The sequence below is a fragment of the Gorilla gorilla genome, chromosome 10, assembly GCF_029281585.2.
Source record: "Gorilla gorilla gorilla isolate KB3781 chromosome 10, NHGRI_mGorGor1-v2.1_pri, whole genome shotgun sequence".
NCBI classification, from domain to species: domain Eukaryota; kingdom Metazoa; phylum Chordata; class Mammalia; order Primates; family Hominidae; genus Gorilla; species Gorilla gorilla.
The window spans coordinates 45,630,760-45,655,932 of NC_073234.2; the positions used below are offsets into that span (position 1 = coordinate 45,630,760).

The 25,173-nt window shown below is 52.7% G+C and overlaps 4 protein-coding genes across 14 annotated transcripts in view; 2 read left to right on the forward strand and 2 right to left on the reverse strand.

The window, feature by feature from the left end:
• Nucleotides 1–1,497: 1,497 nt before the first annotated feature.
• On the forward strand, nucleotides 1,498–6,064 carry CD63 (CD63 molecule). Of its 3 annotated transcripts, none has more exons than XM_004053309.5 (8): nucleotides 1,498–2,262; nucleotides 3,191–3,267; nucleotides 4,204–4,392; nucleotides 4,579–4,653; nucleotides 4,748–4,843; nucleotides 5,273–5,413; nucleotides 5,638–5,721; nucleotides 5,908–6,064. In XM_004053309.5, the coding sequence occupies exons 2-8, from the start codon at nucleotides 3,202–3,204 to the stop codon at nucleotides 5,971–5,973; spliced, it is 717 nt and encodes a 238-aa protein (XP_004053357.1). In that variant the 5' UTR covers nucleotides 1,498–2,262; nucleotides 3,191–3,201; the 3' UTR covers nucleotides 5,974–6,064. The 3 variants fall into 3 exon arrangements, with proteins under 3 accessions (XP_004053357.1, XP_004053356.1, XP_063549982.1); XM_004053308.4 differs by lacking the exon at nucleotides 1,498–2,262 and adding an exon at nucleotides 2,474–2,591; XM_063693912.1 differs by lacking the exon at nucleotides 1,498–2,262 and having other exon boundaries at nucleotides 3,189–3,267.
• Nucleotides 6,065–6,837: 773 nt separating this feature from the next.
• RDH5 (retinol dehydrogenase 5) lies at nucleotides 6,838–11,763 on the reverse strand. Of its 2 annotated transcripts, none has more exons than XM_004053315.5 (5): nucleotides 11,045–11,763; nucleotides 10,046–10,387; nucleotides 9,593–9,851; nucleotides 7,494–7,657; nucleotides 6,838–7,221 (listed from the first exon to the last, which is right to left on the reverse strand). In XM_004053315.5, exons 2-5 carry the CDS (start codon nucleotides 10,353–10,355, stop codon nucleotides 6,998–7,000), a joined length of 957 nt encoding a protein of 318 aa, XP_004053363.1. In that variant the 5' UTR covers nucleotides 10,356–10,387; nucleotides 11,045–11,763; the 3' UTR covers nucleotides 6,838–6,997. The 2 variants fall into 2 exon arrangements, with proteins under 2 accessions (XP_004053363.1, XP_018894032.1); XM_019038487.4 differs by having other exon boundaries at nucleotides 10,046–10,392.
• A 95-nt stretch (nucleotides 11,764–11,858) lies between these two features.
• BLOC1S1 (biogenesis of lysosomal organelles complex 1 subunit 1) lies at nucleotides 11,859–15,521 on the reverse strand. The gene is made up of 4 exons (XM_004053316.4): nucleotides 15,377–15,521; nucleotides 14,568–14,640; nucleotides 12,339–12,471; nucleotides 11,859–12,063 (listed from the first exon to the last, which is right to left on the reverse strand). The coding sequence occupies exons 1-4, from the start codon at nucleotides 15,519–15,521 to the stop codon at nucleotides 11,953–11,955; spliced, it is 462 nt and encodes a 153-aa protein (XP_004053364.1). The 3' UTR covers nucleotides 11,859–11,952.
• ITGA7 (integrin subunit alpha 7) overlaps nucleotides 15,508–25,173 on the forward strand; it is a 36,553-nt gene continuing 26,887 nt past the window's right edge. For 2 of the 8 annotated variants that reach the window (XM_019038480.4, XM_004053305.4), the window contains exon 1: nucleotides 23,306–23,756. In XM_019038480.4, coding sequence (XP_018894025.2) covers nucleotides 23,551–23,756 — 206 coding nt within the window. In that variant the 5' untranslated portion in view covers nucleotides 23,306–23,550. Of the gene's footprint in view, nucleotides 15,601–18,109; nucleotides 18,976–19,097; nucleotides 19,170–23,305; nucleotides 23,757–25,173 lie in introns of those variants that run through there. The other 6 variants (XM_055359428.2, XM_055359429.2, XM_063693909.1 and 3 more) reach the window with 5 other exon arrangements.

A 25,173-nucleotide genomic window follows, 5' to 3' on the forward strand; every position in this document is an offset into this window, starting at 1 on the left:
TACAAAAATTAGCTGGGCATAGTGGCACGTGCCTGTAGTCCCAGCTGCTTGGGAGGCTGAGGCAGGAGAATCACTTGAACATGGGAGGCGGAGGTTGCAGTGAGCCAAGATGGCACCACTGCACTCCACCCTGGTGATGGAGCAAGACCCTGTCTCAAAAAAAAAAAAAAAGAGAGACAGAGTTTCACTCTTGTCGCCCAGGGTGGTGTGCAGCAACACGATCTCTGCTCACTGCAACCTCTGCCTCCTGGGTTCAAGCGATTCTCCTGCCTCAGCCTCCCGAGTAGCTGGGACTACAGGCACACATCATTGTGCCCAGCTACTTTTTGTATTTTTAGTAGAGACGGGGTTTCACCGTGTTGGCCAGGCTGGTCTCGAACTCCTGACCTCAGGTCATCCACCCGCCTAGGCCTCCCAAAATGCTGGGATTACAGGCGTGGTGAGCCACCGCGCCTGGCCCCTCCTCTTACTTTCGGAAAAATCCTACTCTGTCTATGGAGCAGCTGTTGTTTCACCACTTTACTTTCTTAATAAACTTGCTTATTCTTTGCACTGCGACTCGCCCTGAATCTTTCTTGCATGAGATCCAAGAACCCTCTCTTGTGGTCTGGATTGGGACCCCTTTCCTGTAACAAATGCATTGGCTGATAGGAGAATAAAGAAAAAAAAAGAGGAAAAACTAGAGTAAATTCTCCACATAATCATATCATATGACCGTTTTGTTAACCATGATAACAGTTAACAAAATAATTTTCTCATGTCTAATTCTCAGTCCATGTCTGTATGTCCCAAAATGTCTTTCACAGCTGGTTTGTTCAACCATTCAATGAAGGACCAAACATTGCAGTTGGTTGTTATGTATCTAGTCTCTCAATCTTGATCTTCAGACCACCTTCAACCCATCTCACCACATCCTTCCCAAGCCCTTTGAGCCAGCCAACCCCAACCTGCCATGTACTTTACAAAATGCTCCTTTTTTTTCCACAGTCAACTGCTTCTCTGTCCCTGGAGCTCTCTCTCCCCTTTATTCTCCAAGGTCACCTTGAGCACATCCTTCTGCTCCGTGAAATCCATTCTCCTCTCCCTTTCCCTCCCTCTGAGCTTAACCAGCTGCCACCGCAGGCTTCTGCCTTTCTTCACAGTGTGGCCAGAACTTGGTTCTGCCTGCTAGCAGAAGGCAGGGCCGCTGTCTTCCTCTCCTTGCAGCCCCCAAGCCTAGCACATGCCTGGCATCTAGTGGCAGCACAATAAGGAACCTGATGAATACTCCTTTCTTCAGCTCACCGCTCCTCCTCCACAGCCTGCCAGCCATGGTCAGGAAGAGCAAGGTCCGGAATGGGCTTGGTGTGTCCCGCGGGAAGGCCGTGATCCTGGAAGATGCTTCTCAGCCCAGCCCGGATCTCCTTCCTTTAGCTCTAGAGACTTCTTTCATTCTTTGTGTACACACATACACCAAGACTCAGGAAGTGGTTCTTGAGGCAGGACCTTAAGAGCCCAAGGAGTGGGGCCGAGGCTGGAGGTGTGGGGGTGTGACGACGGCCGGTCCTACTCTCCGGCCTGTTCAGATCAGCTCCTTCTGGGGACCACCCCTGGCACACAAGGGAGGGAGGCAGCTTGATCCCCCTAGCCCGCTTCCAGCCCTCACCTGGCTTTGTCTTCTGGGATAAGACGGGGAAATCCAGAGGATGTAAGCCTCTCCTGCCTTCGTGTCTTCCCCCAAGCCCTCGCTATCACAGACGGATGCAGGAGCTGTCTGGGAGGCTGGAAGCACAGACCTTGTCAATCCTCCCCCAGAGGGCGGGACCCGACGCGGACGTGTCTTGATTGACTGGGTAGCGTGGCTTCGGGGAAGGGCTTCCTCCCCTTTTCTCAGACTAGGAGCCCTGGAAAATGGAGAAGCTGTGCTAATAGAGGGGGGCCAGAAATCCCCACTCTAGAATGCTCTAGAATGTTGGGAGACACCCAGGATGTGAGCCAGGGACTTTCTGGAAGTGTTTGTTCTGGCCCCACCCGACCCCAGGCAGTCCCCAGCTGTCTGCACAGTCGGATGGGGACGGGGCTTGCACAGAGTTGGAGCCAGAGGAGAGAGCTGGCTCATCCCCTACGGTAGGATGGGGAAACCTCACAGACCACATTGTCACCCGGCCTCAGCTCTCCGCCCCGGCGCTCAGAGGGTAACTCTCACCCACCTCGTCCGCTTCTCTGAACCAGAGTGACCCAGGCGGCGCTCCGCCCCGCTCTCCTACCCGAGTTGGCACGGAGGTATAGCGCCAGAGGGGGGCCCCAGGCGCCCCGAAGTCTTGCCCTTGCGGCTTTCCCTTTGCGGGGGTGGGCGCCTTCTTCCGGGTAGGGGCCACGTGGCCCTGGCCGGGCGGGGGGCTCGGCCCACCCCGCGCCGGGCCCAGTGACTCAGGCCGCAGCTGTTCCCGCGTCACATGAGGGAGGCCGGCGGCCACTCGGCGGGGGAGGGGACCGTGGCTGGAGCCCGGGGCGGGGCCGCGCGGCAGGCGGGGCGGGAGCCGGGGGGCGCAGCTAGAGAGCCCCGGAGCCGCGGCGGGAGAGGAACGCGCAGCCAGCCTTGGGAAGCCCAGGTGAGGCCGCGGGGACCCGGCGGACTTCGGCGCGGGCTGGGAGAGACCACCCGCAGTCCCTTCCTCCAGGGCTCGCCCCAGGCCCGCGGAGACCCGTCCGGCGCTCTCCAGCCGCCCTGGAGCAACTTTGCTTCGAAGTTCCCTGGGCCCGGGCAGGGTGTGGCGGGGGTGCTGGCTGCACTTTTTTTTTTTTGGTGGGCGGGGAGATCAGAGCCCAGGGGAAAGGGGCTGGGGCAGGGGTCGGGGTTGGGCTGAAGACCGTTTCTCCAGGCTGGGTGTTGGGTGGGGAGAGGGTGTTTGACGCCCGGAGACAGGCGGGCCGAGGGTCGGCGTCAGGCTCAAGCCCCTGCCGGCGCCCTTGGATCTGTCCTGGGCCCCAGAGGCGGCGGGGCGGGGTCCGGGCTTCGCGGCCGTCGCCCCCACCCCTCTCCTGCGGGTAAAGAGGGGGCTGGGAGACGTGGATCCGACCGCGGGTTTCCGGGTGGGAGGGGCCGGGAATCGGGGCCGTGAAGGGAAGCCCTCGAGGGCCGGCCGGGAGCCCGGAAACCGAGGTCCCCCTTCGGCCAGTTTTAATCCCCCCGCCCTCCCCTCTGCCCCAGGCCCGGCAGCCATGGCGGTGGAAGGAGGAATGAAATGTGTGAAGTTCTTGCTCTACGTCCTCCTGCTGGCCTTTTGCGTGAGTGGCGAGGGGTCCTGGGGGGCGCGCCGGCAGGGTGCGGGGAGACCTGGCTCCACAGTGGTGAGGGCTGAGGGAATGAGAATTAAGGCAGCTGGAGACCAGATGTGGAAAGAAAGCCGGGGAAAGACAGCGCAGCCACTCCCTCCTCCAGTTTTCCTGGACACCTGAGGCTTGTTTCCACCAAGAATGGCCATCCTGGGTGTGCAGCAACCCCTACCCCCATCCCTCCTGGCCCTTCCTGTCTGGTGACCCAACCACTTGTGATATGGGGCAGTGGGGCAACCAGCCAACGGCCTGATGCTATCGCCATGGGGCTTCCCTTCGCTCTCCCTTCTCCCCTCTCTCCCTCCCCAACCCTCTCATCCCTCTCCAGCCCCTCTCCCCCTTTCCCTCCTCCCAGCGCTTGGGGGTGAGGAAGGGCTCTGCCCACTTCAATTTGCTCCTGCCCTGGGCTCCTGGCTTGAGAGGCTACTGTTTGTCTAGGGAGGGGCACATCACTCTTGCTCCCTTTTCCTCTTCCCTTCTCCTGGCCTAACTGGCCAGAGGAACCTTAGTCACAGCTGATGCGCGCGTGGGATGTGCACTGGAGGATAGTGAGGGGGCAGTTCTGGGAGAGAATTGAGCTGGGAGCCCTGGAGGCCTGTAGAAAGCATTATTCTAGGTCAGAAATACGTGTCTTGAGGTCAAGGCTTTCTGGGAGGTTTTTGAATTTGGTCACGTCCCTGATTAAAGAGCCGGGAGGGGATCAGGGGAGGTAGGGGCAGGCAAGGATGGGTCATCCCCCTACCCCACAGCCAAAGAAATTCCCTAGAGGTGTGAGAATCTCTCTTCCGGATGGGGTCAAGTCTGTGTCCTAGGTGTACCCCCTGCCCTCCACCATGGAGGGCCACTGTGTTGTGGATATGGCCTAATCTTCACCTGATTTTCTCTTAGGCCTGTGCAGTGGGACTGATTGCCGTGGGTGTCGGGGCACAGCTTGTCCTGAGTCAGACCATAATCCAGGGGGCTACCCCTGGCTCTCTGTTGCCAGTGGTCATCATCGCAGTGGGTGTCTTCCTCTTCCTGGTGGCTTTTGTGGGCTGCTGCGGGGCCTGCAAGGAGAACTATTGTCTTATGATCACGGTGAGTGGGGGGCGGGACCAACATGGGTGGTCTGGGACTGCCAGAGCAGCTTGGTTCGGGCTCAGGAAGGTGGGTGAGGTGGGTGGGTGAGGAAGACCTTTGTGAGTGTCCAGGGACCGGCTGTGCCAGAACGGGCCCCTGTAATGCATAGACTCCAAACTTGACTCCTGTCCTTTGCTCCTGCAGTTTGCCATCTTTCTGTCTCTTATCATGTTGGTGGAGGTGGCCGCAGCCATTGCTGGCTATGTGTTTAGAGATAAGGTAAGCAGGGAATAATGGGAAGGGCCTGCCTCAGCCGGGTGTGGGACCCTGGTGCTTGAATTCTGACTGCAACAGTGCTCCTCCGTACTCTCAGGTGATGTCAGAGTTTAATAACAACTTCCGGCAGCAGATGGAGAATTACCCGAAAAACAACCACACTGCTTCGATCCTGGACAGGATGCAGGCAGATGTGAGTGGGGTTGCTGGGAGCAGGGGTGGTGGGAATAGAGAATTCTCATCTCCAAGGCTGGGTGTGGTGGCTCACGCCTGTCATCTCAGCACTTTTGAAGGCCGAGGTGGGCAGATCACCTGAGGTCAGAAGTTCAAGACTAGCCTGGCCAACGTGGTGAAACCCTGTCTCTACTAAAAATACAAAAATTAGCCAGGTGTGGTGGTGAGTGCCTGTAATCCCACCTACTCAGGAGGGTGAGGCAGGAGAATCGCTTGAACCTGGGAGGCAGAGGTTGCAGTGGGCCGAGATTGAGCCACCGCTGGGCACTTGTCTGGGCAACAGAGCAAGTCTCTGTCTCAAAAAAAAAAAAAAAAAAAGAATTCTCATCTCCATACTGAAGGTGAAGGTTCACTTAACCTTCTTCTCCATATTTCTTCCCTCCCCCAGTTTAAGTGCTGTGGGGCTGCTAACTACACAGATTGGGAGAAAATCCCTTCCATGTCGAAGAACCGAGTCCCCGACTCCTGCTGCATTAATGTTACTGTGGGCTGTGGGATTAATTTCAACGAGAAGGCGATCCATAAGGAGGTAGGGAGGAGACTGTATATGGGACTTGGGAAACCTGGGAAATGTTTTAGAAGGCAAGAGACCCAGGATGGAGGTGGACGGGGTCAGGGATGGGGAGGGGATCTGGAAATGCTAAGGGTGGGGTGAAAGGTACAGGGGCAGGGAAGAGACTGATGGACCAAGGGAGGGGGTTGGGGTGGGAAGTTTCTGATGGTGCTTTTGTCCTTTGTGCCTGCCACCTTCAGGGCTGTGTGGAGAAGATTGGGGGCTGGCTGAGGAAAAATGTGCTGGTGGTGGCTGCAGCAGCCCTTGGAATTGCTTTTGTCGAGGTAAGAGATAACCCTGAGCAGGGGCTGGGACTCCGTCCAGGGTGCCTGGAGGGAAGGGGCTGAGGGGAGGAGGGTGCTGAACAGGAGGTACTGGCCTGGGAGTGTGTGTTTGGAGTCTCTTGCATGGGTCTGGGGCAGCTAGCCCTTCTGACTCCTCTCCACCCCCGTCCCCATCTTTCATTCTAGGTTTTGGGAATTGTCTTTGCCTGCTGCCTCGTGAAGAGTATCAGAAGTGGCTACGAGGTGATGTAGGGGTCTGGTCTCCTCAGCCTCCTCATCTGGGGGAGTGGAATAGTATCCTCCAGGTTTTTCAATTAAACGGATTATTTTTTCAGACCGAAAAGAGAGATGGTCTGAGTTTGTCTTAGAGTGATGCTTGATTCCTTCCTTTCCTTACCGATGTTCCCTGTCCTCTGGGACCTTACTGCATGTGTACTTCGAGAAGGTCTATTTTGGGGGGTGTTTGGGAAAGGAGGACTTTGCTGAAGGTGTTGGTTGGGCAGGCAGTGGGAGAAGTGAGGATCCAGAGACTGTGGTGCTTTCTGCCCCCTAGTCTTATGCTGCCAGGCTCACTATGAACATTCATGAAGCCATCTGCTGCATAAGTCAAAGCAGCTCCCCAGAAAGGTCCCACCTGCGAGAGCCCAGCCCACATCTGCCTTGGACATCTTCCTGGCCTTCTGTGCACCGCTAAGGGCCCAGCACCTCCCTTCCTGGCCAATCCTCAAGGGATCCAGCTCCTTTCAAAGTATGATAAGTTGCCTTGACACCTGTGTGGTCAGTGTCCTTAGCAGGAGAATTTACGTGAACATTGCCTTTTCTTCCATGGAAGCCACCCAGCCTGGCCCCGAACCCTCTTCATCACCTGCTCTTCTCCCCCAAGAAATATGAAGACCATTCCCAGTACAGACACTGAATTGCAACCTTACTCCCCTTCAGAAAATAAGGGAAATGTATTAAAGTGCCCTTTGATGGCCACTCTCCGACGTGCAGCTGTAGATGTGAGGCAGTTCCCTGGCGCCCCACTGTGGGTGCTAGCTGTTTTGCAGGCACTGAACAGGCCAGAGACCGTGAGCATGTCGGTTTGGAGTAGTTGGCACTTAAATGGGGTCAGCCTTCCACTGGGCACATTTCTGCCCACCTTCTTTTTATTTTTTAAACAATACACTTTTGTTAGTGCTTATTTTGTGGCAGGCACCAGGCAGTACCAGGGTGGGGGCAGAAATAAATCAAAGTCCTTGTCCTTGAAAAACAATCTCTTGCTGGAAGGCTGGATTCAGTAGACTGCTTGGGCAGGCTTGGGAAGGACCCAGGTGAGCACAGCATCCACCAGGCTGGCTGGCAGGTAGGAGGCAGGCAGCCAGAGCAGCTTGGCATCCCAACCTGGGCTGTAGCGGGTTCGGGGGTGTCGAGCAGTCAGGGCATGCTCCAGGCATCGGCTCACCTTGGTTAGGTCCGGGTCACAGATCAGGTTCATGACGCGCTGTTGCATTTTCAGGTCTGCAGCCCCATAGGTGGTTGCAATCAGTTTCCCTTCCTCACTCCAGCCCATCTTAGGTACTGTCTTCTGGGGCCCCGGGCTTGTCACCCTCAGTCCCCTCCTCAGTGTGGGAAGTGGGCAGGTTCCACATGGCCTGGGCACTCTTGTAACATCCTGTTCACCCTCAACCCTGCCCTGGGTGCCCCACCCACCTCCCAGCAGGCTTATGCAGGACTGGCCTTTCTGGTACTTGTTTCCCTTCCTGTGCCCCTGTGTGGGCCTGGCTACTCACACTTGGTGAGGAAGGCCCCCCCATAGTGGGCCTGTGTGGCAGGAGGTAGCCGTGCCCAGCAGGCCTGCAGGGTTTTCTCCAGACTCTCCAGGTTGGTCACAGGGGTTCGGAAGAAGCCAGGCTCCACGATGGAGACTCGTATCCCAAAATGAGCTACATCCCGCCTAGAGTGGGGGCAGAGGGAAGTTGCTGGGTTCTTGCCCTATAGGGAGGGGACTTTGAGGGACATGGGTTGGGGGAGCTGAGAAAGTTACCACAGACCAGGGACAAGAGTTTTGACGGAGATGCCTACTGCCCCGGGACAAGGGTCAAGTGGGGTAGAGGGAGGAAAGTATTTTTGAGGTTTGTTTTCTTTGATCTAGAGCAGGGTCAGCACGTTTTTTTCTTAAAGGGCCAGAGAGTTAATATTTTAAGCATGGCAGGCCAAGAAACAAAATTAATGATATTATCAGGTACTTATATAACAGTTTACAATGTAACCATTTAAAAATAAAAAAACCATTATCAGCTTGTAGGCAGCTGGCCAGATCTGGCTTGAGTACTGAGTTTGCCGATTCCTGACCTAAAGGAACCCCATTCCCTTGCTCCCAAAACACAGGGTTGAGCCCTGAGTGCTGGATATTGAAGGGTATAGTCTCGTATTTGCTGGAGGGTAAGCTGATGGGGAAAGTGGGGATACATCCCACTGCCCTGGCACAGATGTAGAAATCCAAGTATAGGTAAGGAGCAGGAGGGAAGGGGATAAAAAAAAATTCAAGTATAAAGTATGTGTTCCAGTATGCAGTGGCTCACGCCTGTAATCCCAACACTTTGGGAGGCCCAGGCGGAAGCATCGCTTGAGGCCGGGAGTTTGAGACAAGTCTGGTCACCACAGCAAGACCCCATCTGTAAAAAAATACTAGCCAGTCATGCTGGCACACGCCTGTGGTCTCAGCTACTCAGGAGGCTGAGGTGGATATCGCTTGAGCTGCTTGAGCCTAGGAGTTTGAAGTTCAGTGGGCCGTGACTGCACCACTGCACTCCACCCTGGGTGAGAGCAAGGCCTTGTCTCAAAACTAAAAGTATGTGTCCCATGATGCTGCCTGAAAAATTAAGGCTGAGAGACAGGAGACATTCAGGTTATTTGCTGAGTGATGGTGACAAATGCAGGCTTCCTTAGAAGGCAGACTAAGCTTAGGCGCCTTATACTCCTGCTAAGAACTCAGGCCTTGGGCCGTGTGTGGTGGCTCATGCCTGTAATCCCAGCACTTTGGGAGGCCAGGTCGGGTGGATCACCTGAGGTCAGGAGTTCAAAACCAGCCTGGCCAACATGGTATAACCCCATCTCTACTAAAAATACAAAACAATTAGCTGGGAGTGGTGGCCCGTGCCTGTAAGCCCAGCTAATCAGGAGGCTGAGGCAGGACAATCACATGAACCTGAGAGGCAGGGATTGCAGTGAGCTGAGATCTCGCCATTGCACTCCACCCTAGGCAACAAGAGCAAAACGCTTAAAAAAAAAAAACCAAAAAAAAAACTCAGGCCCTACTCCCGTTGTCCTCATCATGTCTCCTTTGTGCTCCCATGGAACTTTGAACCTTATTGTTTAAAGATGAGAGGCAAGGCCGGGCGTGGTGGCTCACACCTGTAATCCCAGCACTTTGGGAGGCTGAGGTGGGCGGATCACGAGGTCAGGAGTTTGAGACCAACCTGGCCAACATAGTGAAACCCTGTCTCTACTAAAAATACAAAAATTAGCCAGGCATGGTGGCGCATGCCTGTAGTCCCAGCTACTCGGGAGGCTGAGGCAGGAGAATCGCTTGAACCCCGGGGGCGGAAATGGTGAGCCAAGATCGTGCCACTGCACTCCAGCCTGGCGACAGAGCAAGACTCCGTCTCAAAAAACAAAAAACAAACACGTTAAAAATGGGTAAAGAGAAGTAATCTACTTATGGTCACAAAGCTTACATAAGGGTAGACTTCACTGAACCCATGAACTCTAGCCCTAAACTGTCTCTTCTTAACTATTCCAATGTGCTGTATCTTAACCACCTCTGCTGGCCCACGTTTGTTGAGTGGGCTGCTGTTAGTCCTGGAACCCAGAGCCCTGTACCCCTCACCTCAGGCTGTCAGAGAAGGCCTCCAGGCCAAATTTGGAGACACAGTAGCCCCCACCATTGGCTGCCAGGCGACCCAGGACGCTGGTGATGTTGATCACCCGGCCCCGGGCTTGCTGCAGCAGAGGCAGCAGGGCAAGGGTGACCCCGATGGGACCCATTGTGTTCACATTCAGCACCCGCTGGAAATCGTCCCGGGTCAGCCATGGTGTGGGTCCGATGATACCAGCCACACCAGCATTATTCACCAGACCAAAAAGCCCTGTGGGGAGATGAAAACGATGCTGGGGGTAGGTGAGGCACTCCCACAGCTCCCTCTTCTTCCTGGGAGCATCTGAAAACTGCTCCTCCTCAAATTGTCCCTTTAGCTTACCACAGCCCTTGCAGGTGACTCCTGGGGTCACTGTGGGGATCAGGACACCCCACACCATATTCCTGGTGGTCTACCATACTTACCTGCTTCCTTAACGTGCATCTCCACCCACTTGGCTGCCTGCTGGACGCTCTGGGGATCAGTGATATCCAGCAGGGTGGTGTGGAGGCGGCAGGAGGCCACCCGCTGCAGGTCCTCGGCCCCGGAGGGGGTCAGGCAGCTGGCCAGGACTCGGAAGCCTCTCTGGTCCAGCTGCAGTGCCAGAAGGCGCCCAAAGCCTGAGTCACAGCCGGTGATGAAGACAAAGGCATCGCTGGCGGGCAGGCTCTGCCGGTCCCTGAGTAACCACAGCACTGCCCAGAGTAAGGCACCCAGCAGAAGAGGCAGCCACATAGCTGGAGCCCAAGTGACCTACAGGTGGCAGCCTAGGCTGGGCAGAAAAACTTGTCCAGTTTACTGTGGCCCTCAAGCCCTTTCCCCTAATACCCTCCCTAGCTGGAAGCATCTGGTGTGAGCATATTGAGAAATTATCTGGTTGGCAGATAATTGGCCAACCATGGCTCATCTGTTCAAAGCAAAGATGTGGGCAGACCCCGTATTTGTGGCTAACTTAACTAAAACCACATGAGCCAGATCCTGTGTATAGACCTGCTGTATGGAGCAGAGGCATCCTTTTTTTTTTTTTTTGAGATGGAGTCTCACTCTGTCGCCCAGGCTGGAGTGCAGCAGAGGCATCTTCTTGCTTGCCTCACACCACCTCTCCTTCTAAACCAGGGACACTGAACCTTCTATATGCAACCTGGGTCTTGTGTTTGGAATGATGTATAGGGCCAAGAACCCTGCATTTAGTCCTGGTGGCCTCAGGTTTGCTGTGTGATACTGAGCATCTCACTGTCTCTCTCAACCTATTTTCTCATCTACCAAGTGGGGCTAAGACCCACCAGGTCCACCTCAGAGTTGTGGAGGATCAAAGGGGATGATGTGTGAGGAAGCATGTTAAAAGCTGAAAGTTTTGAGTTGGCAATACATGTAATATCTGGCTAGTCTTCTCATAGTTCCCCCAGCTCCCAGTATCCACTTACCTCCTGTGGAGAAAGCTGGCAGGTACTACAGCACCCGAAGCTTATTCTTTTACTTTTGTTTAAGAGACTGCTCCCAGTCTTCCCAGCCTCCCACACTAACTACTGCTAAGGCCAAAGTCTGGAGTGGGTGGACTTGGATGCCAGGCGTATTAAGTGTATGTGTGACAGGGTGGGGATAGGACTGAGGAGGAGGAGGAGCCAGGGAGGCTGGAGCTTGCCTGGCTGAAGCCAGGACTTGGCAGAGGCCAGATTTGCCTAGGCTCCCCCCACCGCTTGGCTGTCTTTCTCAGCCTGGGTTCCTGACCATCTATGTCACGGTCTCCAAGGAGGAGGGAGCTGTCAAGGATGGCAGCTGCACTGCTCTGTTGGTAACGGTTACTGGACCTGTCATTCCTCCCCCTTCTCAGCCCTGAAGTGCCCCTAGGAATTAATCTCCCACCTGGCTCAGACTCATGACACTGCTTAGTGTTAGCCTGGGAGAGGCCATGAGCACGTGGAGAGGCAGAAAGCCAGAGCTGGGGACCAGGCTTGTACCTTGCCTTGTTTCTCTTCTGCAGGAAACAAGTCCTGAATTAGAAAGCTTGGGGCAGGGCTACTAGGACCTTCTCTCAGGAGGGATGGGAACTCCCACCCTCTGCTTGCCTAACAGACACCTGCACAAGGGCCATGGAGGAGAAGAGAGTTGGGACAGTAGGAGGAAGCTAGTTCCACCCTCTACCCAAAAGGTACCTGTCCCTCAGGGAAACCACCTTTGAACCTTCCACTCCCACCCCCAACACTGGAGCTAGTAGCTCTCTGAAACACACCACAGAGAAACGGAGGCTTGTGTTTTATTCAAAGCTTGTCAGCCTCCCTCCTTCCCCCTGTGGGTGAGGTAGGAGGGATAGGGCTGGGGGAGGGAACAGGGGCTAGGAAGGGGCAGACTGCAGCTGCCCTTTGTAGACATATTCCAGTGCAGTGGCAATGGTGCGCATGTCCAGCTCGATGCTCCGAGCCCAGTTCTCCACATCCCCAATTTCCTGGGAAGGGGGAGAGGAGGTGGGAGCCCAGGAATCAGAATGGGTAGAGTATGGCTTCCAGTCTGGGGAATACGTTTTATTCATCTCCTGGAAAAGGCTTTACTTGGACCCACCAACTGCTTTTCTTTCTTTCTCTACCTTTTCTGACACTGGGGCTATAGATGGGGTTTCTGGGACCACCCTACTTCCTCCTTAACCTAAACCTGAGGTAACCTGACTGGAGGCAGCCAATGGGGGCCCAGGATTGGGGTGGTGAGGTAGGGAGTATGGCCCACCTTGAGTGCCTGGTTGAAGTTCTCCACCATTCCGATCCACTGGCCTGTCTGCTTGGCAAATTGGGCAGCCTGGACCTGTAGGGTCTTCACCTCATGGTCCAGCTTTCTCTGGTTCATGTAGGCCTGGGCCACACTGGGGGGTTGGAGGAGGGAGGAGATCAGCTCACCCAGCTAGTTGGGGGTGGTCTCCGGGACTAATATTCCATTGTAGCAGTGGGAGTTCAGCCAAGAATCAGGGCTCATAATTTTGGCCATTTTTGGATGTGATGCAAATGACTACCAGTACATGCAAATAAACCCAGCTCCTTCCTTTCACTCCCAGGATTCCCAGGAGAGCCAAGCTCGGAGCTGACTAGAAACATACCAGCTCCAAACCCCAAAAAGGAGTTCCTGCAGCTGAGTGGGGGAAGGGAGGGAAAACCTGGGGTGATATCCCTGAGGAAAAAGCTGGGAGGGAAAAAGGGGCATGGAAAAACTGGGAAAATCCAGCAGGAGGAACACATCTGGCAGTGATTGGAAGCCTAGGGATCTATGCAAGAAGTTGGAGAGGGAAATTGGGCCCCTCCCTGAAGCCGGGTTAGGATGGGAGCACAAACCCCCACCCCAGGAACCCTGGGTCAAAAGAGGGTATCCCAGGGGTTTCTTCTCGGCTCTCAGTTGCTCTCCCAAGCCTTCGCTTTCGCCCACACAGATCAAGGAACACACACACACACACACACACACACACACACACACACACACACACGCTCCCTCCCTTCTGCCTTAGGCACTAGTTTTTCTTTTCAATCAAGGTATGGGCTGTGGTTACCATTACTACCATGGGGTTGGTGTCCCCAACCTTCTGCCAGTGTTTTTTGCCCTCCCCAACCCCTGCAATAATTGTTCTCCTTTATTGGCTGTTGAATTTTTCACTTCCCACCCCAAAGCTCTAGTCAGCCAGGAGATTCCACATCCGGTGCCCCCACCCACTGGAATGTGTGGGGGCTGGAGCGGGGAAGGGGTTGGTGGGGGCTGAGGGAGTGGGCAGGACACCTGACAGGGGCCAAGATAGACTGAGCCTTTGTTTTCCTTTCCGGGGAATGAGAGGAGCCGTGGGCAGCAACACAAAACCCTTTCTAATCTGGCTTTGGCTTAGCTGCCCTCTAAGCTGAAAGTGGGGTGGCATCTAGCAAAGGAAAAGAAGAGGGAAAGGCCTGGGCCAATCTCACAAATGATGGGCACAGCAGAGCCCAGGAGGTGCCAATGTGGGAGGGAGGAAATGGGAGGGCAGACCCTGTTCCTTCTTTTTGGGAGACAGCTGGGTCACTGTCAAGGGTCGGGTAGGAACTGAAACAGACTCCCCTGAGAATTCCTGAACTTCTGGTTTTTCCCATTGACCACCTGCTTCTATATTCACACTGAGTAAACAGAGCTGCCTGGAGAGAAGGGAGATCAGAGGCCCCAGCCACAACTTTCTTTTTCTCAACCTTCCCCCAAGATGAGTAACAAAGATGACCCCAGCCCCTGCATGGCTCACTTGGATGACTCAGTCTCTGGATTCACACCGAGCTGTTCTACTTGACCTGGGGTGGAAGGTACCATACTGCCTTTCTTCCAATAGGCAGACTAGCAAATCATCATCTCTGCACGCTTCTGGGTCACTTAGGGTCAAGAGACAATGTTCTTTGCTTTTTCCCAAGTCTTTGGCTGTTACTGGCATTCTCATTTAGGGCTGGGGCAGGGTGTGGTCCCTAGAGACCCAGTAGGAAGGTAAGAGACAGCCTGGCTCTGCCATAGCTCCTGGAACAGGTTCTACTCTCACCACCACCAGCTGTGCCATCTCTTTCCTGCCAGCTGCTCCCCAGGCTTGCCAGAGGGTGGGAGGCAGAGGAGAGGGTGGTAAGCTGTAATGAAGGAGGGTGCTCTCCCTCCTGCTGAAGTGACAGCTGGACTTGGAAGGGTGAAGGGAGGTGGGCAGATGGCATCAAGTTGTAAATGCCAGGGAAGTTAACGTGCGGAAGGGGAAATCTGGCTGCTTCTCTAACCACTGCAGCTGTTCCTCCCTTGCCCAGTGCTAGGACTCAGAGTTGACTCAAGTTGCTCTACAAAGAACTGGGAGGGGCGGGGTAGGATAGGGGAATTAGTGGCACATCCCACCCCTTCAACAGCGATTTGAGGGCCAGACTGGCCAGTGCCTAAACTTGGGCGGGGTGGGGAAGGAGGAAACTGATGTTGATAAGAGGTCCATACCCCACATTGAGGTGATCCACCAAAGCTTCTGTCAGGCAGGTCGCTGCAGTGATAGCCTCTCGCCTCCTCTTTTCTGGGGAGAGGGGGAAAAGGAATTGGAGGGGAGACTTGGTTTTTTGAGGGGTAGTGTTAAAGGTTCCCTACCCATCCATTACTATTCTGCTAGTTGCCGAAATTTCTTAACTAATCTCTGAATGCCGGAGCTGAAAAGGACCTTGCAAAACATAGCGCAACCTCTTTCATTTTAGAGATGAGGAAACTGGTACCCTGGGAGGGAAATGGACTCACTCAGGGACGCCAGGAAGTCAGCGGCAGTGCCCAGGACTCCTGACTCCCAGGCACTCTTTCTCCACTACTTGGCCGCAGAATCGGTAACTCCGAGATTTCCAGCCCGGACTCAGGAAACAAGTGCCCCACCTCCGTTCCGGTGGTTTCAGGCCTCCAGGAAGCCCATCTCTGGGGGGTTCCCCACACCCTCCTCCCTCCAGAGTCGCTCCTTCTCGCCGCCAGGACGAGAGGCTCCCAGGGCCAATAGGCAGGGCGCTCCGGGGCAGGGGCGGGGCTAAGGTGCGGCAGGTCGGGAACTGGGGGCGTTGCCGAGGGGACCGGAGTATTGCCCAAGGGACCGGAGCCAGTTGGCAAGGGAAAGGAGTTTCAAAAAAAGCCTCTCTGAAATTCCCTCTCCCCCATGCCCGTTGCCTGCTAGCTGGCGTCTTTCCCTGGATATGGGTAGTTACTCGAGATCCAGGCTCCGGGCTGAAGCTAGGCCGCGGCCGAAGAGAAAACGGCCGACAGGATATTTGGCTCACCCTGCAGCTCCTTGCGTTCGTTCTGCTTGGCCTGGTGTTCTTTTAGGAGGCGGGACAGCATGGTCACGTCGGGCTGGGGGCTGGGTACGCCGGGCCCCCTCCGGCTCCGGAAGCTGGAACGCTCACTTCGGCTCCCCGGGGCCATGTCACGTGACCGCTGTGTCACGTGAGGTTGGGAACCGCCCTCTTGAGACGTTGGGTGAAGATCTTGGCGGGGAAGAGAGGTAGAGGGTTGCGGAGGGCAGGTGAAGTGTTCTTTATTGGGAGCTTAGTTTTTGGTGAGTGTTGGAAGAAGTATTTTCTAATACTTATATTGCCAAGCCAGTTTTTAACATTTCCTGTGGATCTCAGGCTTCGAGGGCTGGTGGTGTCAGGCCGTCTATCACCGTTTAGTTGAGGGAGCAGAAGCTCCCTGGACTCATTTAAATTATTCTCCTTCCCTCTCCTTACCTCCTGGCAGTGCTAGCTGGTTCTCAGTTGATTCCCAGTTCCTTCGTTCAAGGAGAGAATGCTTTCCTGTCTCTCCCAACCCTCTTTCTTCTCACTACCCCACTGAAGTCTCTCAGCTCTGGGTGATCATTGTAGAGAAGCATTTTAGGCACTTCAGACAGCCTCCTAGGGAGCTTGGCTAACTTGGCGGGCTGTGTGAATGTAGAATTTCATCTCTGTCCTTTTGTGGTCAGGAATGCGAACCCATTTCAGTGTTAGCAGAAGCGTAAGTGCTGTGCCAAAGTAAAAAGTAATTTATATAAGGCCTCTGTGAACTAAAAAGAAATGCTTCCGGGATTAACTCCAGCGAGAACAATTATAAACATCATGAGCATATTCTTGCTACTGGTACAATCTCTCTCGGTGCACCTTGCACTAACATGTTGGGTGACTTTGGGCAAGTTGCTCACCATTCTAGGTTCTAGTTTTCTCTTTAGTAAAACTAGGAGAAGGGATTGGATTAAATCGGTGGTTCTCAACCCTGGCTAAGCATTAGAATCTAAACATTAGAATCACAGAAATCACAAGGCTTATAAAAATGCCGTGATTAGCCGGGTGCGGTGGCTCACGCCCGTAATCCCAGCACTTTGAGAGGCCGAGGCGAGCGGATCACGAGGTCAGGAGTTCGAGACCAGGCTGACCAACATGGTGAAACCTTTTATCTACTAAAAATACAAAATTTAGCCAGGCGTGGTGGCGCAAGCCTGTAATCCCAGCTACTCAGGAGCCTGAGGCAGGAGAATCGCTTGAACCTGGGAGGCAGAGGTTGCAGTGAGCCGAGATCACGCCACTGAACTCCAGCCTGGGCGAGAGAGTGGGACTCTGTCTCAAAAAAAAAAAAAAAAGCCTTGATTCCAGACTAATTAAATAGAATCTAAGGAGTGAAGACCAAACATCACTATATATATGTATGTATATATGTATATATACGTATATATGTGTATATATGTATGTATATGTATATATGTATATATAAAATTATTATTATTTTTGAGACAGAGTCTCGCTCTGTCGCCTAGGCTGGAGTGCAGTGGCGTGATCTTAGCTGACTGCAACCTCCACCTCCCGGGTTCAAGCGATTCTTCTGCCTCAGCCTCCTGAGTAGCTGGGATTACAGGCGTGTGCCACCACACCTGGCTAATTTTTGTATTTTTAGTAGAGATGGCGTTTCACCGTGTTGGTAAGACTGGTCTTGAACTCCTGACCTCAGGTAATCTGCCCGCCTCGGCCTCCCAAAGTGCTGGGATTACAGGTGTGAGCCACCGTGCCTGGCCTCATCAGTATATTTTAAAAGCTGTTCTGGTGATTCTAATGTGTATCCAGGGTTGAAACTCACTGGGCTAAACCATATCTAAAACTATTTCCAACTTTGGCATTCTCTCATTTTGTGATTCACTGGCATAGTTGAAGTTGATGTCATTATATTTACTTGCAGGGGGAGGAGAAATGGGTGCTGATTGCGTTAGAAGAAAACATTCTTGAATTTTCTGAGTAAGATTTGAGAATTACTGATCAATGATTCATTCAACTATTTGCAGAATAGCATCCCAAATCCTGGGAGATGTGCAACTGTCAAAGGATTAGTGAGGAGAAGCACATGAAATGCTTAAGTGGCAGCATAAAGCAAAACATTTTAAGTGCCAAAATAAAAATTCTAATAAAAACGTTAGATACTGTGTGTATGTGTCAAAATTATATGTGTACTGTATCTTCTTTCTAAACATTTCTTAGTACTCATCATAGTCAAGCACTTTACATGTATGTATTCATTTAATCCCTAGAACAGTTCTGTGAAATATTATTACGAGTATCCCAAATTTGCAGATGAAGAATCTGAGGTACAAGGCAGTTAAGTAATAGAGTTCATTAGTGGTAGAGCTAGGATACAAATCCAGGCTATCTGACTCCAGAGCCTGAGTCTTACCACTGTATACTGCATAAACCACAGTTGAGACCCCAGGAGGGTAGACCCAGAGCACTTTTCTGGGAATCTCTCTGTCTCTAATCATTATGCCCCTCTAGCTTGCTGGGCATGAGCTGTAGGGAATCCTGGCAGGGGAGGAGTGTTTGGGAAGAGGCTCTGCTCCAGAGAAGGGCTAATCAATAGAAGTGGGAAGAGTGAGAGCATCACAGAGCAGCCTGGCTCTGTCCTCCCCCCTCTCTGGCTCCAGCTTCCAACTGCAGTGAGCAAGCAAAATAGAGGCAGATTGGAAATGCCTGGTGCCTCACCTCCAGAGCTGTGGGGCCTGGAAGAGAAGGACATGGGTTGGAAGTGTCAAGATAATGGTGATGTGGGATAAGTGAAACAGAGGGTGAGGGCTAATGGGGGTTAGTGTTGGGTGGGTCTCAAAGGTGAGTCTAAATGTTAAGATTAGGCCGACTCAGGGAGAGTGTCAGGCCCGTCCTGTATTACCCTCACCCTTCTTGGCACAACTGCCTGACATTTTCACAATCGGTGTAGAGACTGCCAGGATTCTGCAGACATTAGCCTCTCCCTCCTCTCCCACACACTGGCTGTTCCTTTGCCCTAGAGCTGAGCAGAGGACATGGGGTATCTGTATCTAGTGTCCCCATCTGATCTCTCTAGGGTTATCCTCCATCTGTTCTTTTTCTGGGCCTTTATTGTTCACTGTCTAACCTTAGTTTCTGCTGCAGTTGAAGCTCAGCTTCACTTGTCCTTGGTAGAGATGGACACAAGTCGCATACATATCTATCTGGAGAATGACTTGAAATTTGAAGTCTCTTTCTGCTTACCTCTCCTTACGATTTCCTACTCAGATTATTTTCCCTTGGACTGAATGAATGCAACTCCACACTCCTTTCTTCACTCATTTCCCTCTTATTTTGAGGTCTCTTTCAGAGTTAGCTTTAATTAGCAAGCTCCAAACTGACTGGCTGGGCCAAACAGGGCTGGAAGCTGCTGAGTTGTTAGGGGTTGGATGAGGGCTGAGGGAGGACACAGAGTGAGTAGACAAGGCTTCACATACTGGGAAATCTGGCTGGGCTTCAAGAGAGGGGGTTGGTGGTGGTGTGGCTAAGTTCCAAATGTTGGCCTGAAGCCAGTGCTCAAAGAAAGGGGGCCCTCAAGACAGTCCAAATGGCTCCCTTTGGTAAGTGACCTCCCAGTCCTTCTCAAGTGTTAAGGGTTTCTTTTGGATCGTCAAAGACCGGAGCAGTCAAGCTGTTTCCCCACTGAATTCCCTCAATCACATTTATGTTCTTTTCCTCCCAGCCACTCCCATGGTTCAAGCTTTGACTACAACCAGAATTCAGAGGCAGGCAGAAGGATTCCAGTGCTGGGGAGGTGAGTGAAGTGAAAAAGTTCTCATGGTGTGCGTGTTGGGATGGAAAAGCCTGACCCTGGGACATAAGCTCCAAGGCTCTGTTGCCAGATGAGGTGGAGGGAGAAGTTAGCCCTGAAGTGTGTGTTCTGGAAGTGTTTGCTTGTAAGCTAGAGACAACAGTTGCAAAAAGTGTGATTTGAGGGAGCTGAAAAATACTGATCTCAAAGCGGGGGAGAAGATGTTGAAAAGGGAAGGAGCTGGAGAAAGCCTCAGCTTCCACTCATACAAAAGCTAAAGGGCTAAAATCTTGGCTGGATCTGGACATTTCTCAACATCTAAAATTTTGGAAATTTTTATAAAGATTATTAATCTTTCATTTTTAAATTTAATTTATTTAAAAAGTTCAGTTTCTCAGTCATACTAGCCACATTTCTTTTTCTTTTTCTTTTTTTTGAGACAGAGTCTCACTCTGTTGCCCAGGCTGAAGTACAGTGTATTAATCTATTCCATGGAGTGGAGTGGATAATCTATTCCATGGATTATCATTTTACTTTGTTAGTGGTATCCTTAGAAGCAAAAAATTAAAATTTTTTTTTTTTTTTTTTTTGAGGCAGAGTCTCACTGTGTCCCCCAGGCTGGAGTGCAGTGGTGCTATCTCTGCTCACTGCAGGTTCCGCCTTCTGGGTTCAAGCGATTCTTGTGCCTCAGCCTCCTGAGTAGCTGGGATTACAGGTGTGTACCACTACGCCCAGCTGATTTTTGTATTTTTAGTAGAGATGGGTTTTTGTCATATTGGCCAGGCTGGTCTCAAACTCCTGACCTCAAGTGATCCACCTCCCTCCCTCCCAAAGTGCTGGGATTACCATGTCTGGTTTGGAAATTATTTTGAAATAATTATAGATCAGAGGAAGTTGTAAAAATAGCACATGAAGTCTTGTGTACCTTTCACTCAGTTTCCCCTAATGGTGACATCTTATGTAACTGTAGCATAAAATCAAAACCAAAAAGTTGATATTGGTACAGTATTGTTAACTGTCCTGCAGACCTCACTCAGTTTTCACCATTTTTTACATGCATTTATTTGTTTGTTTGTAGTTCTGTGCAGTTTTATATCATGTATAGATTTGGATAATCACCACCACAATCAAGATACAAAACCCATCACCACAAAGGAACCCACTTGTGCTATTCCTTTATGTTTGTCCCCACCCCCCTCCATCCTTGTCACCTGGCAGCCAGTAATCTGGTCTTCATTTCTATAGTTTTGTCATTTTGATAATGGTATGCGAGTGGAATAATACAGTTTCAGCATTTTTTGTTTGGAGACAGGGTCTCACTCTATCGCCCAGGCTGGAGTGCAGTGGCAAGATCATGGCTCACTGCAGCCTTCACCTCCTGGGCTCAAGTGACACTCCCGCCTAGCCTCCTGAGTAGCTGGGACCACAGATTTGGCTAACTTTTGTATTTTTTGTAGAGATGGGGGTCTCCCTATGTTGCCCAGGCTGGTCTCCAACTCCTGGGCTCAAGTGATCCTCCTGCCTTGGCCTCTCAAAGTGCTGGGATTGTAGGCATGAGCCACTGTGCCCAGCTCAGCATTAATTTTTAATTTAACTAAGCTCTTGACTGAAATACAAGAAGTTCTCTAACAGTTTATTTATTTTAATATTGAGCTTACCCCATTCTCTGGATCCTTCTAGTTTCTTTTTTTTTTCTTTTTTTCTGACGTGGAGTCTCTGTCACCCAGGCTGGAGTGCAGTGGTGCCATCTCAGCTCACTGCAACCTCCGTCTCCTGGGTTTAAGTGATTCTTGTGCCTCAGTCTCTGGAGTAGCTGGGATTACAGGTACCCCCCACCACACCCGGCTAATTTTTGTATTTTTAGTAGAGACAGGGTTTCACCGTGTTGGTCTGGCTGGTCTTGAACTTCTGATCTCAGGTGATCCGCCTGCTTCGGCCTCCCAAAGTGCTGGGATTATAGGCGTGAGCCACCGCGCCCGGCCCCCTCTAGTTTCTTAATTTCCCTATTCACCTACGTTATTATCTTCCACTCCAACATTCTGGTCTCATTTCTCCTTGAGAGAAATCTACATGTCTAAATTTACTAGGCTGGTCTAGCGCGCTCTTGTGTGTTCCCCTCCCTCCTTTGCCCCTCTATTTATAGCCAGGCTAATTTTGGGTGGCCTCTCTCTCTCTTCTTTCCTGATCTTTCCTCCTGTGGTGGTGAGGTGACTTATCAAATATTTGGAGAGAGGAGGTCAGAAGCAGATTCTTGGCATCTGATTTCAGCCCTGGATCACAGAAGCCAGTGGAGTGGGAATGGAGACAGGCAGAAGCTGCAGGTGCCGATAGGAGGCAGCTTGGGCTCTAAAGGCATTTTGAGCTGGGTCGGGGGCAGGGGGACCTGGGCAGGGAGTCAGTAGTCCCAGTTCTGTCCTAATTTTGCAATTCTGCATTCCCATGTCAGCTCTTCTCTACTGTCTGGGGCTCTGAGATATTAAAAAGGATGGGGAGGGCATGGTGAAAGTAGAATCCTGGTGCCAGCCCTGCTGACGGCATATGTATTTCCTTATAGTACCTGTTTAGAGATGTGTTAGTGCTCTGGAGGGGATAGCCACAGGTGTAGTATTGGAAAACAGAGGGCCAGACTTCCAAATGTCTGTTAACTTATCCAAGGCAAAGACTGTCCCAGGGCATCAGAGTAAGAACCCACTTTTTTTTTTGTTTTCAAAGAAGTATAATCCTGAACAATGAAGCTGGAAAGACAAAGAGAACACAGGAAGAGGAAGGAGGTAGGACACTTATTGGAACTTTTAAGAAAGGGAAGGAGAAGAAAGAATCGTAAGAATATGATAGTGTTTGAAGGGCAGAGACAACACTAGAAACATTGAGAAATACTCTGAGAAAGATTCCAAGTGTGGCAGAGACAAGAATGATGACAAAATAGAATTTGGGATGAGACAAAATCAGATAGTGAGAGAGAGAAGGGAAGATGGACAGATGTATATTCACAAGACCAACACCAGTAAGCAAGGGGAGTAGGAAGGGGAAGTGGGAGCATTCGAGGTTCCCATTATGCCAAATTATTTCCTGTCTCTCCTTCTGGCCCCATTTCTGTATCGGAGTTATAAATAGCAGAGAGTTGGAAAGTGTCCCCCCACCCCCTTGCCTCTGTCCCAGCCTGAGGGAAAGGGAGAGGAAGAGGGACAGGCCATTGGGTCCCTGTGGAGATCCCATCTCAGCCCCACCCAGGTCCTGCTGAGCCAGCCCAGGACTCTGCCCCCTCCCATCCCCTTTCATGGATAGGAAATGTGCAGTCCTGGGAAGGGTCTGGTAGCTGGGGACACCCTTTACATCCCTCTGCCTCTTGGGTCCAGTCTCTTTCATCTTTGCCTTCTTTGACACCCACTCCCCTCCCCACTGCTTAATTTCCTCTTCCTGTAATCATCCCCAGTCGTTTTCTTTTCTCCCTTCATTCCATCCCTTGTCAATTAATCTCTTGCCCTTCTTTCTTCCTCTCTATTCCTTTCCTTTTTCCATTTCTCCATTTGCTCCCCGTATCTCCCGAGTTTCTCTCTCCCTTCTTGCCTCTTTTTCTCTGTTCCCTTGAATCCTGACGATGTGGCTAGCACTGCTGTGGTCATTGCCGGGCTGGGGGCGGGGGATGGGATAGGATGGGGGAGGGCAGCGGTCTGATCCCAACAGCAGAAAGAGTGCTCTATGTGACCATGGGGGAACAGGGAGCACTAAGATGCCACGCTGCACACAGGCCCAGGACGGCTCCCCTTTCATGTCCTCTCTATCTGCACATCTCTCTTCCCAGGTTGTCTTTTAGCGTCTTCCCAACTTCTCATCTCTTACCCTCCTTCCTCTGTTTCAGCCCCTCTCTTTCTATCTGTACTTCTCTCCCTCCGCATTCCAAGGCGCCGCCTCCACCACTCCCGGGGTGGGGATGTGGTGGGGGGAGAAGGGGAGGAGAGCGCCGCGCAGGGGCGGAGCCGGAGACGGTGCTGGGCTTGGGGGGCGTGGTGGTGGGGGGGTCAGCAAGGCTAGTTTCCACCCCAGCCACCAGCCTGGGCATCCCCTTGGAGACGCGCTTGGGTCTCCACCTGCCGCGGGAGCGAGGGGCGGGGCCGGAGGCGGGGCCTGGGTGGCGTCCCCGGGAGAGGAGGCGGGAGCCGGAGTGGACGCCGGAGCTGCGGCTGCTGTAGTTGTCCTAGCCGGTGCTGGGGCGGCGGGGTGGCGGAGCGGCGGGCGGGAGGGAGGGCTGGCGGGGCGAACGACTGGGAGACGTCTGAAAGACCAACGAGACTTCGGAGACCAGAGACGCGCCTGGGGGGACCTGGGGCTTGGGGCGTGCGAGAGTTCCCTTGCATTCGCTGGGAGCGCGCGCAGGGATCGTCCCATGGCCGGGGCTCGGAGCCGCGACCCTTGGGGGACCTCCGGGATTTGCTACCTTTTTGGCTCCCTGCTCGTCGAACTGCTCTTCTCACGGGCTGTCGCCTTCAATCTGGACGTGATGGGTGCCTTGCGCAAGGAGGGCGAGCCAGGCAGCCTCTTCGGCTTCTCTGTGGCCCTGCACCGGCAGTTGCAGCCCCGACCCCAGAGCTGGTGAGTCACCGCACCCGCCCAGAGTCGCGATGCCCGATCCACAGATCGTCCCCCTCCCCACTCTGTGGGCCACCTCATTTCTCTGTTTTCTAGCCCCACCAAGACCTAGACTGCCCACAGACATCCCACATCCCAACCTGGAGCCTTGCCTCATCTGGCTTGCGTCTGAAGCTGCACTTCCCGGCCCTGAGACCCAGTATTTTGCTTTAGGGATGAGTTGGAAAGCAAGGTTCTTGTCTTGGCAGCGAACCATCTCCTTCTTCTGGGCCTTTCCCCCAACTTGCATCCTTGATCCAGCCCCAGGGCCTCTGGCTTCCCTGTTTCTTCCAAGGGCTGAATTCCCCAAGGGAGGGAGACTGTCTCTGCTTAGAATGGGAGGAGATGGAAGGGACATAGAAGTTGAGGGTGCCATGAGAGGGATGCATGCAGGGCAGACTCCAGAAATAACTTCCTGCCAGAGCATTGCCATGGATGGAATGAGGGCAGCAGGGCACTGGAAGGCCAGGAGAGAGCTTCCACTTCTGTGGCTTAAGACCACTGGAAGATTGGGAGAGGATCTGCAGGTCTGCCAACCTGCAGTAGGTGGCTTGGTGATAGAGAGTGGCAGCAAACTGAACCCTCAAAGTACTAGTAGCAGTAGTAGTAGCCGCAGCAGCTGTAGCAGTGAGAGAGATCCAGGAAGGATGCTGGCCAGGCTGCTCCCCTTCCTCCTCCTTAGCAAATTTCCAACTCCAGGAATCTCAGCAGCTGGGAGAGGCCAGGAGGAGTAAGGGGTGGAGGACAATTCTAATTCTTTCTAATCAGTTCAGGACCCATGGGAGATGGATATACTTTTGTGAGGGGCCTGTGACTGGTCATGTTGCCTGTATCCTTGGCTCTCGCTACATGTCTGATTATAAAAAGGGAGGCCAGAGGTGAAGAAAGCTTCTCACCTGCTCCTGCTAGGGGGCTTTTCTCTCTTCAACCAGTGCCTAAGCCACATTAAGTATCCATTACTGGGATCAATGCTGTCCACTGGGACTGTCTTCTCCCTCTACTATCGGTCTGGGGGCAGGGGGCAGGGACAAGAGCTCATTTCTCCTCACTTGCTTGGGGAGTGGGGGCCTAGCTCTAATCTTTCTTCTTCCATTATCCTTATCATCTGGTAGCAGGGTTGGTGGTCCCCAAAACTTTGGGAGAGATAGAAAGCAACGGACTTCATCTCCTCTTCTGTTTACCATCTGCTTCCTCATTCACCTTTGCCCCCTCCCTCCCTTCCTCCCTCCTTCTCCATCTGTCAGAGTTCGAGGACTGGAGGCCTTTTTAGGACATGCTGAACTCTCTAAGCTATTTCCAGGCAAATTCTAGGTTATTTTTAATAGCTTGGTCTCTTGTCATTTCCCCCTCCTCTCTGAAGGTGGCCCCTGATTCCGTCTCC